The sequence below is a fragment of the Aquarana catesbeiana genome, linkage group LG05, assembly GCF_042186555.1.
Source record: "Aquarana catesbeiana isolate 2022-GZ linkage group LG05, ASM4218655v1, whole genome shotgun sequence".
NCBI lineage: Eukaryota > Metazoa > Chordata > Amphibia > Anura > Ranidae > Aquarana > Aquarana catesbeiana.
Window position 1 is genome coordinate 647,012,470 of NC_133328.1, and position 13,312 is coordinate 647,025,781.

At 45.0% G+C, this 13,312-nt stretch overlaps 1 protein-coding gene across 1 annotated transcript; it reads left to right on the forward strand.

Annotated features, from left to right (window-relative positions):
* Positions 1 to 616: 616 nt before the first annotated feature.
* Positions 617 to 12,201, forward strand: LOC141145649 (uncharacterized). Its single transcript, XM_073632485.1, has 2 exons — positions 617 to 971; positions 8,837 to 12,201. Exons 1-2 carry the CDS (start codon positions 950 to 952, stop codon positions 10,483 to 10,485), a joined length of 1,671 nt encoding a protein of 556 aa, XP_073488586.1. The 5' UTR covers positions 617 to 949; the 3' UTR covers positions 10,486 to 12,201.
* The last annotated feature ends 1,111 nt before the right edge of the window (positions 12,202 to 13,312 follow it).

The window sequence follows — 13,312 nt, forward strand, 5'->3', positions numbered from 1 at the left end:
AAGGAATTGTCAAAAACTGTCTCTTGTCATTTTTAACATTTTTGACAGTTTTTTAGTGAAATGGTAGGGGTAAGTACCCCCTTACCATTTCACACAGGGGGGGGGGGGCCAGGATCTGGGGGTCCCCTTGTTAAAGGGGGCTTCCAGATTCCGATAAGCCCCTCGCCCGCAGACCCCCACAACCACCGGCCAGGGTTGTGGGGATGAGGCCCTTGTCCTCATCAACATGGGGACAAGGTGTTTTGGGGGGCTACCCCAAAGCACCCTCCCAATGTTGAGGGCATGTGGCCTGGTACGGTTCAGGAGGGGGGGGGGGCGCACTCTCGTCCCCCACCCTTTCCTGGGGCCTGCCAGGTTGCGTGCTCGGATAAGGGTCTGGTATGGATTTTTGGGGGACCCCACGCCGTTTTTTTTTTTTCATCACAGAGCCCCCTAATCACACAGTCCTCTCTTTACATCAGAGTACTACTTTTTGTTTCTAGCAGCATGGCAGAGGGTGAGAGGTGGACTCCCATCTTCTCCTGAATGCTGGTGACCCTTCTGCATGTCGTCTGCCCTGGATCAGTGTCATATTCTGCCATGGTCTAGGCAAACCTCTGACAAAGGGGGCCACGCCCCGAAAATGCATGCCCACGCCATGGAGATAAAACATGGCATTCTGTAGGCATGATATGAATTCTATGTGGAGGGCCATGTGATTCTAGAGTGTTCTGTATCTGGACAGGCTGTACATGTTTTTAGAGGAGTGGGGGCACTGAAATTCTAGGCCCAGACCTAAAGAATCCTTATTTCGGGCAATCATAACGTTTTACTTTATTATTAATTAAAAAAAAAAAAGCTGAGTTTTCTGCTGAGGTTTGGAGGAGGGGAAAGTGAAAGAGGAAAGAGGGTGAAGAGTGTATAAGAGAGGAGCCAGGACTCTGGAGGAAGCAGACACAACGCAGAGACCATGGCTGGTGCTCCAGAGAACGGTATGACAACCTATTATTATAATCAGGAGGTTATTGTAGTCGTAATCTTGTAATGAGTCTTTATTAGTCTGGAGGACAGGTCTCCCTTTATTTGAGACCAATGTGAAATTTGCAACATTTTATATCATAAGAGTTTGTTGATGTGGTGTCCAGCGAATCTACTTTTCTTATTCCCTTTTCATTGATTACCTACAAATTCAATGACAATGATGGAGATTACTACAAATCACTACCAAATTGAAACATCTTCCAACAATTTTTCTTTTATTTTTTTTGTGGAATTTGTATTTAAGTTCTACATCTACTTCCTTTTTTTTTTTTTTGGAATTTGTATTTAAGTTCCACATTTAGTCTGATTATTATACTTCCCTTTTTCTTTTTTTTTTTCTTTCTTTTTATTGTTTTCAAAATTTTACATCAAAACGACCAAAACATACAGGGATGTACAATGTAATACTGACACATAATCACACACATAGGTTGGACTTGATTGACTTGTCTTTTTTCAACCTCACCTACTATGTAACTATGTAAATAAAAACTCCTGCACATTTCTTGTTTTTTTACATATCCCCCATTGTGGGCGAAAAAAAATCAAGATAAAAAAAAAAGAATACATAGGATACTCCTATACTATAGGAAGGAGACCTGGAAATTTGTCTCAATATTTTGCCCAGAATTTATATTTATTCAATTAGAAGAGTTTCTTCATAACACACTGTAGGATTCCATGATGAAAAATTTTCAATCTGCTGTGTGATGTTATTGATTTATGAAATGTTTCCAGACCAGCCTTTCTCAACAAGGGTTTCATAGTGTGTGTGTATGGTAGGGGGTTCCTTGAGAGATGAGGAATTTTAACTTCTCTGAAACATTTCAAGTAATCATTGACACAGGGGAACTTTTTAGCTATCTCTAAGGGGTTCTTATCCCATTACTCACCGGTGTAAGGGGGCCCCTCTCCCATTGGCCACCAATATAAGGTGATCCTTCTCCCGCTGACCACCAATGTAAGGGAGCTCTTCACTGACCATCAACTGTAAGAGAGCTCCTCACTGACCATCAAACTAAGGGAGCTCTTCACTGATCATCAATGTAAGAGAGCTCTTCACTGATCATCAATGTAAGAGAGCTCTTCACTGACCATTAGGGATGAGCCGAACACACCCCCTGTTCGGTCGCACCAGAACATGCGAACAGAGAAAAAGAGTTCGCTCGAACACGCGGAACACCGTTAAAGTCTATGGGACACGAACATTAATATTTAAAAGTGCTAATTTTAAAGGCTTATATGCAAGTTATTGTCATAAAAAGTGTTTGGGGACCTGGGTCCTGCCCCAGGGGACATGGATCAATGCAAAGAAAAAAGTTTTAAAACGGACGTTTTTTCAGGAGCAGTGATTTTAATAATGCTTAAAGTCAAACAATAAAGTGTAATATCCCTTTAAATTTCGTACCTGGGGGGTGTCGTATAGTATGCCTGTAAAGGGGCGCATGTTTCCTGTGTTTAGAACAGTCTGACAGCAAAAATGACATTTCGAAGGAAAAAAAGAAGCCATTTAAAACTACCCGCGGCTATTGCATTGCCGACAATACACATAGAAGTTCATTGATAAAAACGGCATGGGAATTCCCCACAGGAAAACCCCGAACCAAAATTAAAAAAAAAAAATGACGTGGGGTTCCCCCTAAATTTCATACCAGACCCTTCAGGTCTGGTATGGATTTTAAGCGGGGAACCCCGCGCCAAGAGAAAAAAAAAAAAAACAGCGTGGGGTCCCCCCCAAAAAATCCATACCAGACCCTTATCCGAGCACGCAACCTGGCAGGCCGCAGGAAAAGAGGGGGGGGGACGAGAGTGCGCCCCCCCCCTCCTGAACCGTACCAGGCCACATGCCCTCAACATTGGGAGGGTGCTTTGGGGTAGCCCCCCAAAACACCTTGTCCCCATGTTGATGAGGACAAGGGCCTCATCCCCACAACCCTGGCCGGTGGTTGTGAGGGTCTGCGGGCAGGGGGCTTATCGGAATCTGGAAGCCCCCTTTAACAAGGGGACCCCCAGATCCCGGGCCCCCCCCCTGTGTGAAATGGTAAGGGGGTACTTACCCCTACCATTTCACTAAAAAAACTGTCAAAAATGTTAAAAATGACAAGAGACAGTTTTTGACAATTCCTTTATTTAAATGCTTCTTCTTTCTTCTATCTTCTATCTTCCTTCATCTTCTTCTTCTTCTGGTTCTTCTGGCTCTTCTGGTTCTTCCTCCGGCGTTCTCGTCCAGCATCTCCTCCGCGGCGTCTTCTATCTTCTTCTCCTCGGGCCGCTCCTCACCCATGGCATGGGGGGAGGCTCCCGCTCTTCTCTTCTTCTTCATCCTCTTCTATTCTTTCTTCTTCTCTTCTTCTCTTCTTCATTTTCTTCTCCGGGCCGCTCCGCACCCATGCTGGCATGAAGGGAGGCTCCCGCTGTGTGACGGCGTCTCTTCGTCTGACGGCTCTTAAATAACGGGGGCGGGGCCACCTGGTGACCCCGCCCCCTCTGACGCACGGTGACTTGACGGGACTTCCCTGTGACGTCACGGGGAATGCCACAGGGAAGTCCCGTCAAGTCACCATGCGTCAGAGGGGGGCGGGGTCACCGGGTGGCCCCGCCCCCCGTTATTTAAGAACCGTCAGACGAGGAGACGCCGTCACACAGCGGGAGCCTCCCTCCATGCCAGCATGGGTGCGGAGCGGCCCGGAGAAGAAAATGAAGAAGAGAAGAAGAAAGAAGAGAAGAGGATGAAGAAGAAGATGAAGAGAAGAGCGGGAGCCTCCCCTTATGCCATGGGTGCAGAGCGGCCCGAGGAGAAGAAGATAAAAGACGCCGCGGAGGAGATGCTGGACGAGAAAGCCGGGGGAAGAACCAGAAGAGCCAGAAGAACCAGAAGAAGATGAAGGAAGAAAGAAAAAGCATTTAAATAAAGGAATTGTCAAAAACTGTCTCTTGTCATTTTTAACATTTTTGACAGTTTTTTAGTGAAATGGTAGGGGTAAGTACCCCCCTTACCATTTCACACAGGGGGGGCCGGGATCTGGGGGTCCCCTTGTTAAAGGGGGCTTCCAGATTCCGATAAGCCCCCCGCCCGCAGACCCCCACAACCACCAGCCAGGGTTGTGGGGATGAGGCCCTTGTCTTCATCAACATGGGGACAAGGTGTTTTGGGGGGCTACCCCAAAGCACCCTCCCAATGTTGAGGGCATGTGGCCTGGTACAGTTCAGGAGGGGGGGCCGCACTCTCATCCCCCCCTCTTTTTCCTGCGGCCTGCCAGGTTGCGTGCTCGGATAAGGGTCTGGTATGGATTTTTGGGGGGACCCCACGCCATTTTTTTTTTTTTTTTTGGCGCGGGGTTCCCCTTAAAATCCATACCAGACCTGAAGGGTCTGGTATGGAATTTAGGGGGAACCCCACGTCATTTTTTTTTTTCATTTTGGCCGGGGTTCCCCTTAATATCCATACCAGACCTGAAGGGCCTGGTATGGAATTTAGGGGGACTCCCACGTCATTTTTTTTTTTTTTTATTTTGGTTTGGGGTTGCCCTGTGGGGAATTCCCATGCCATTTTTATCAATGAACTTCTATGTGTATTGTCGGCAATGCAATAGCCACGGGTAGTTTTAAATGGCTTTTTTTCCTTCGAAATGACATTTTGCTGTCAGACTGTTCTAAACACAGGAAATATGCGTCCCTTTACAGGCATACTATAGACACCCCCCAGGTACGAAATTTAAAGGGATATTACACTTTTATTGTTTGACTTTAAGCATTATTAAAATCACTGCTCCTGAAAAAACGGCCGTTTTTAAAACTTTTTTTTGCATTGATACATGTCCCCCGGGGCAGGACCCAGGTCCCCAAACACTTTTTATGACAATAACTTGCATATAAGCCTTTAAAATTAGCACTTTTGATTTCTCCCATAGACTTTTAAAGGGTGTTCCGCGGCATTCGAATTTGCCGCGAACACCCCAAATTGTTCGCTGTTCGGCGAACTTGCGAACAGCCAATGTTCGAGTCGAACATGAGTTCGACTCGAACTCGAAGCTCATCCCTACTGACCATCAATGTAATGCCGCATACACACGAGCGGACTTTACGGCCGACTTGGTCCGGCGGACCGGAGTCCGTCGGATAATTCGATCGTGTGTGGGCACCAGCAGACTTTATTTTCCCAAAAGTTCGACGGACCTAGAAAAGAAACATGTTTCAAATCTTTCCGACAGACTCGAGTCCGGTGGAAAAGTCCGCTCGTCTGTATGCTAATCTGACGGACAAAAACCGACGCTAGGGCAGCTATTGGCTACTGGCTATGAACTTTCTTGTTTTAGTCCGGTTGTACGTCATCATGTACGAATCCGTCGGACTTTGGTTGATTGTGTGTAGGCAAGTCCGTTCGTTCGAAAAGTCAGTCGGAGAGTCCGTCGAAAAGTCCGCCGGACCAAGTCTGCTGTAAAGTCCGCTCGTGTGTACGCGGCAGGGCCGATACAAGGGGTGGGCAGGAGGGACGGCTGCCCTGGGCACTGTGGTATCATGTGGGTTGTGGGGATGCCATGAGGAGACTGAGAGTGAAGGGGATTTGAGTTGGGTGGGGGAATTTGGAGGGCAGAAGGAAGTAAGAATTGTTCTAGGAGGGAAAATTGGGGGGGGGATGCTAGGAAAGGTGATTTGGGGGGATTTTTATTGGGAGGGAGGTTGGGGAAAGACAATTTGTGCTAGAAAAGGTGATGTGGTTGAGGAGGGAGGGGATTTGTGCTAGGAGGGGAAATTTTGGGGGGTGGGGGTGTATTTGTGCTAGGATGGGGGGGCTTGTGCTGGGAGGGGGGATTTGAAGGGGAAATTTGAGGCTTAGAGTGCTAAGAGGAGTTTTTTTATAGGGGGGTTTGTAGAAAGAGAGAATTTGAGCTGGGGGGGCAAAGATTGGAGTTTGGAGGGGCAATTTCAGCAGTGGAGTGGATTTGTCCTGGGAGGAGGGGGAATTTATGCTTAGGAGGTAAACATGAAGGTTAGCGCTCAATTTTTTTGGGGGGGGGAATTATTGCTAACACATAGTGCTTTTTTTTGGGGGGGGGGGACGCAGGTTGGCTTGCTCGCCCTGGGCTTGAGATGGCTTTGTCCCGCCACTGGTACGCGGCATAAGAGAGCTCTTCATTGACCATCAAACTAAGGGAGCTCTTCACTGACCATCAAACTAGGGGAGCTCTTCACTGACCATTAATGTAAGGGAGCTCTTCACTGACCATCAATGTAAGAGAGCTCTAAACTGACCATCAAACTAAGGGAGCTCTTCACCGATCATCAATCTAAAGGAGCTCTTCACTGACCATCAATGTAAGGGAGCTCTTCACTGACCACCAATGTAAGGGAGCTCTTCACTGACCATAAATCTAAAGGGGCTCCTCACTGACCATCAATGTAAGGGAAGTCTTCACTGACCATCAATCACCCAACGTAGCTACTTTGTTCCAAAGTCTTATACTAATCTAAAATGAAAGCACATATAGTTCAGGTGGAGGGTCACACATTTTGGGCATTAACACTCCTTATATTCAAAAGAACATTTACATTTTAGCTATTTAGTAACATTATCCCTGACAAGTATCACCCAGTGCCCTCACCAGAGGAAACTCTTCAATGACCACCAGTAAAGAGGAATCTTCACTGACCAACAACATACGGGGGGAGTTTTTCTAAAGATCACTACAGTTTTCACTGTCTACATTTATTTTCTAGCTATTATTATTATTTGTATTATCTGTTGTTGTTTCGTTTTATCATTATTGCCCAAAATAAGTTTGTTACATAGAGCAGCCCTGGTTGTCAACTACCTTAAGTACGCCACATTCTTTAAGGCTCTGTTCACACCTAGGCATTTTGTTTTCAGGCAGAAAGTCGCAAAGCTCCTATACTTTTTTGAGCTTCAGGCATTTTGCTTCAGATGACAAAAACGCTCAACAGGGGCCATTGCAATGAATGGGATTTGTCTTGTTGGGCGTTTTTTGGAGCTAAGGCTTACAGCAGAAAAATGGCCAAAAATGCCTAGGTGTGAACAGAGCCTAATTCATTCTTACATCTCAACTAGTGATGAGTCGGACTGGCCTGGGTTCAGTCTGAGCAAGGTTCTAAACAAGGGTGAGCTTCAAAAAAGTTTGGATGCCAAACTTGAACCCCATTAAAATCAATGGGAGCCAAACCTGACAATTTAAAAATGCCCATTTTCTGAGTTAATAGGCAAGGGTATGTCACAAAATTGCTTGATATTTGCATGGCGTTCTCTCTTAAATCTTTTCCAGATCATTGGGTCTTATATTGCATTTGGGGGGGACCTTATATCATTTTTTTTTTCATACCAGACCTGAAGAGTTCTCTTTTAGCTATCTCCGACTCCTTTTCCTACATGGCTGGGGACTTTTGGCCATGTAAGTTGATGGGGCCGAGTGATGCCATTGACATGATATCATGTATCATAAGGAAAGTGTATACCCATTATACATGATTCCTGATGAACGGGTAAATGTTTGTTTGAAGGCCCAAATAGTTAAGATTTGGTCTGAACTCGTAATTGGGCCAAACTTTTATTAACAAAAGGAATGTTTATTGAAATAATAAAACATTATACATGAGAACAGTGCATTGGCATTACAAAGGGAAACGTCTTGACAGTGCTGTCGTAGTTAATTGCATATCACTAAATCCAACAACATAAGAGTGGAGAACATCATAAGCTACTCAATATTTAACACTGACAAGATCGTCTCAACCTCCTGGAAAGAACGGCAGTGGGAGTCACATGTCATTTTAGGGATATAGTTCGCTTTACAGGTGCTACACTCCCACTGGGGGCTAATCTAGTAGATGGTATATCAGGAGAGGAAGGGGGAAGGAAGGGGAGAGTACAGGGAGGGAGAGAGGGAGGGGAAGGGAGAGAGGGGAGACAAAAAGGATTTTACCTTCGTCCAAAGATAGAGAGTGTATTCTCGTCTACTAGTGAACAAAAATCTCGTTTTGGCCAGGGTCAACTAAAGCCACCCAGGGCGCCCAAATTTTTTCAAATTTTTGGGGGCAGTTTGTTCCCATGTAAGTGAGTCCATGCTGAGGGCTGAGGGGGGTACGGGAGCTTCCATTTGGTCAGTATCGTCTTTCTTGCATAGTAGGTTGCATAAGAAACAAAACAGACTAGTATGCTTAGTGGTATTCAAATTGTCAGTGATGCCCAAAATAAATACAAGAGGGTCCCTGTCTAAAGAGAGACCCGCAACCCTATTCACGTCAGTGACCACTTCCTGCCAGAATAGTTGAATATGAGGGCATTCCCATACCATGTGAATGAAGGTTCCCACCGACTGCCTGCATTTAGGGCAGACATCCGTCACCCCCCGGGTAAATTCTGGAAAGTTTGGAGGGAGTGTAGTACACTCTATGCCGAAATTTAAGCTGGACAAATCGGTCCCTGGCCGAGATCATAAGTGGGATGCCTTGCGGTAAGCCCTCAGACCAGTCCTCCTCCGTAAGGGTGGGAACTCTCTGCCAGATTTCAAACAGCCGAGATGTATGCTTGGGCCAAACTTTTAAGCTCATGTCTAGCATACAGCTGTTTCAAGCTAGTTGACCATCACCATCGCATTATTTGAAAACCATGGCTTTTATGGTGTCATGCTTGTACACCCTTCATATTTTATTCCTGTGATGGAAGTGAGAAATGCAAATGCCTTCTGTAATTCAACCACCTCACCATAAGCTGTCTGGTTGTACGCTTTTATAATATTTTGGTGACTTGTTATAGTGATCATATAAAGAGGTTGTAAATAACTGCTGTATGTTGATTTTGTAGGTATTGAACGCCACCCTACTATTATCGATGTTAAAAGGTCTTTACTATTGAAACTAAACAAGCACCTGAGCAGCACCGAAAAGGGTGGACCTCTGACCGTTTACAGGATGAAAATGGAGCATGTGAAGGGTCAGAAGATGTGGGAATTTGGAACAGCAAAAGCCGATAAGAAAAACAAAGTGATAATGATGGTAGGTGAAACCGGATCTGGAAAGACAACTCTGATTAACACTATAGTCAACTACATCTTTGGTGTGGAATGGAAGGATGAATACCGGATCCAGCTAATTGAAGAGAGTAATAAGAAGAGTCAAGCCCACAGCCAAACATCGAGTATCACCATCTACCAGATCAACCACAAAAATTACTTCAAAATACCATACTCCATAACGATTATTGACACTCCAGGGTTTGGAGACACCAGAGGGATAAAATATGATGAGAAAATCATGCAGAAGATACGAGAATTTTTTTCTAAATGCAAATTCACGGAAATTGATGCGATTTGTTTTGTAGTTCAGTCTACTTTGGCTCGATTAACTCCAACACAGGTGTACATCTATGACAACATTTTATCCATTTTTGGGAATGACATCAAGGATAATATAATCTTCTTCACTACCTTTGCTGATGTCCAGGAACCAAACGTTCTCTCAGCAATTATGGAGGCTGACGTTCCCTGTGCAAAATCTGAAGATGGAAAACCTGAGTACTTTAAGGTCAATAACAGCGTGGTGTATGCAAATAACCGCCCTGATGAAGTTGGCAATCGTGTCTGCATGGCTCAAGAAATGCAATGGGAAATGGGAATGGAAAGCATTGAGAAATGTCTTTTAAATTTTTTGCCTAAAATAGCCCGCAAAGATTTAAATTTAACAAAGGGTGTACTAGCAGAAAGAAATGCTTTGGAGGTAACTTTGGATGGACTTGTCCAAAAAATTAAGGAGGTGACCGGGAAACAGCTCGAACTGGAGCAAATAGAGAGAGCTCTGAATGACCACAAGGCGGAGATTGAAGAGAACGTGCATTTTGAGTTTGAAGTGACGGAAACTGTGAAAAAAAAGATAGAGTCTGAGACGGAATACTCAACCAACTGCCATGAGTGCAGCTCTACATGTCACAGAGATTGCCTTGTGTCTTTTGACTCCATGGTTTATTTTTGTGAAGTTTTTAATTTGAAGGGAACTTGTCGCGTGTGTGCACATACGTTTAGCACACACTTTTCAGAAAAGTCTTACTGGGAAACTTTTATTGAACCCAAAATCAAAAGTTATTTAAAAGTAAAAGAAGAATATGAAAAAGAGGAGAACAAGGTGATGACTCTAGAAAATGTTCTCATCAAACTGAAGGATGAAATTAAGGAGTTAAAGGATGAGGAGCTGAAACTTATTCAGAAGATTTCCAAGAAACTTAAACGTCTCCAGAAGATCGCTTTAAGACCCAACCCGCTGTCTGCTGTAGATTACATCCAGCTACTCATCGAAAAAGAGAAGCGGGAAGGAAAGAGTGGATTCATGGAGAGAATTAAACTTCTGGAAGAAAATATTAGAAGATTTAATATTATGTGTAATATTCAGTCTCAAGAAGGAGGTGCCGCCTTAGTCGACACAGCATCAGAAGCAGCCAAAACTTCTGACACTTCTGAATAACAAGGCACCATTGTAAATCTGAAAGGTCCCCATTATTGTTTTGTAGAATTTTGTATAGGGGAGGAAACAATACCTGTGTTTGCCTTGGGTTCTTTCAAAGGAGCACCGTATTTCAAGTTTTAATCTGTACTAGTGTCAAAGTTGAGAAGAAGTCTGTTAGAGCTCCATGCACCAGATTACCCCACATGCCCCTTCCTCTGACCTCTCTGTCAAAATCAACGGCTGAACTATCAACCTGTCCCCCACATGCCAAGCTTCTAGGTGTTATCCCGGACTCTGAACTACCCTTTCGGCCCCACATCCAATCACTGTCCAAAACTTGCCACCTCAACATCTCCAAGATGTGCCCCTTCCTAACTAATTACATTACAAAGCTTCAAATTCACTCCCTGGTCATCTCTCACCTCGACTACTGCAACTCCCTCCTCATTGGCTTACCTCTACATAGGCTATCCCCCTTCAGTCCATCAAGAATGCTTACGCCAGACTTGTCCATCTTACCAACCACTCAGTGTCTGCTTCCCTTCTCTTCCAATCCCTCCACTGCTCTCCATTCAGTGTCCTCCACCCCTCTCTGACAATCCCTCCACTGGCCTCCATTCAATGTCCTCCGCCCCTCTCTGCCAATCCTTCCACTGACCTTCATTCAGTGTCCTCCACCCCTCTCTGCCAATCCCTCCACTGGCCTTCATTCAATGTCCTCCACCCCTCTCTGCTACTCCCTCCACTGGCCTTCATTCAGTGTCCTCCAATCCTCTCTGAAAATCCCTCCACTGGCTTCCACTCAGTGTTCTCCACCCCTCTCTGCCAATCCCTCCACTGGCCTCCATTCAGTGTTCTCCACCCCTCTCTGCCAATCCCTCCACTGGCTTCCACTCAGTGTCCTCCACTCCTCTCTGCAAATCCCTCCACTGGCTTCCACTCAGTGTCCTCCACCCCTCTCTGCCAATCCCTCCACTGGCCTCCATTAAGTGTCCTCCACCCCTCTTTGCCAATCCCTCCACTGGCCTCCATTCAGTGTCCTCCACTCCTCTCTGCCGATCTTTCCACTGGCTTCTGACCACCCAATTAATTCAATTCAAGATACTAACAGCAACTTACAAAGCCATCCATGACTTGGCTCCCAGCTACATCACTAACCTTGTCTCAATATACCAATCATTAGGTGTCTGCTACCCTTCTCTGCCAATCCCTCCACTGGCTTCTGCTCACCCAACGCACAAAATACTAAAACAACACTCAAAGCCATTCACAACTCGGCCCCCAGCCACATCACCAACCTAGTCCGAAAATACCAACCAAAGCATTCTCTTGGCTCCCCTCAATACCTTCTACTCTCTAGCTTTCTTGTCACCTGCTCCCATGCTCGCCTCCAGGACTTCTCCAGAGCCTCTACCATCCTCTGAAACTCCCTACCACAATCTGTCTCCTCTCCACTTTTATCCCTGAAAATTAATCTCTTCAGAAAGGCCTATCTTGCCCCCACCTAACAACTGTACATTTATTTTCTCCATCAGCCCATCCCCCACAGTTATTACCTTTTGTATGTCTTGACCCTCCCTCTTAGATTGTAAGCTCTAACGACCAGGGCCCACTGATTCCTACTGTATTAAACTGTACGGTACTTGTACTGTTTGCCCTAATGCTGTAAAGCGCTGCATAAACTGTTGGCGCCACTTAAATCTTGTATAATAATAATAATAATAATTACCTAAATTTTGGCATTTCTGTATCAAAAGGCCTTGATCCACGGTGACCATACTTTATGAAATTTACCTGAGCATTCTCTCAGAACAACACGCTCCAAGAAGAACTGGAAACTTTTAGACTTGCAAGTGTAGTGATGAAGGAGAACTTCTGACAAGCCCAGAAGCTCCTCCCACACAGCAAGGCTTCTTCTCCCCATGGGCACCCAACAGTAGCTCAAACCATAAAAAATACAGAAAAGAGTGCTGGGCCAAAATCAGATAAAAGAGTCCAAGATAATTGTAATAGTTGATAGCAGCATAGCCAGGAACCCGTATGTCACAGAGTACTTCCTCCAAAACTCTGATTTCAGGGAGAAAAAGCCGAGAGATCTGTAAGTAAATGCAGCAGACATAAACTTGTTAGGCACACATGTATCCCATTGCTTGCCCCTTGATGTTAACCCCTTCTGAGCCAGTGCCGTTAGTACGGTGTGCAGTATTATCACTAATCAGTGTATTAGTGTCACTAGCGATGCCAGTGTCAGTTAGCACCAGATTGTCCGCCGCCCTATCACAGTCACACTATAAGTCTCCAATGGCCGCCATTACCAGTATAGTGTCTGTATGATTAGTACCTTGATCACAATCAGAACTATACTAGTGTCCCCAATAGTATAGCATCCCTAAAAACACAGTTCTGCTTTTGCCAAAGATACAGCGCCTTGAAAAAGTATTCATACCCCTTGAAATTTCCCACATTTTCTCATGTTACAACTAAAAACATAAATGTATTTTATTGGGATTTTATGTGATAGACCAACACAAAGTGGCACAAGTGAAGTGAAGTGGAAGGAAAATGATAAATGATACAAATAAATATGTGAAAAGTGTGGGGGAGGGGTACATTTGTATGGCGCCCCCCGGAGTCAACACTTTGTAGAACCCCCTTTCTCTGCAATTACAGCTGCAAGTCTTTTTTGTATGAACAGATCATACAGAGTATGAACAGCGATCTGTCATCTCCCCTACACAGTCCCCTCCCCCCTTCAGTTAGAACACACAGTCAGGGAACACATTAACCCCTTGATCGCCCCCTAGTGGTTAACCCCTTCACTGCCAGTGACATTTTTACAGTAATC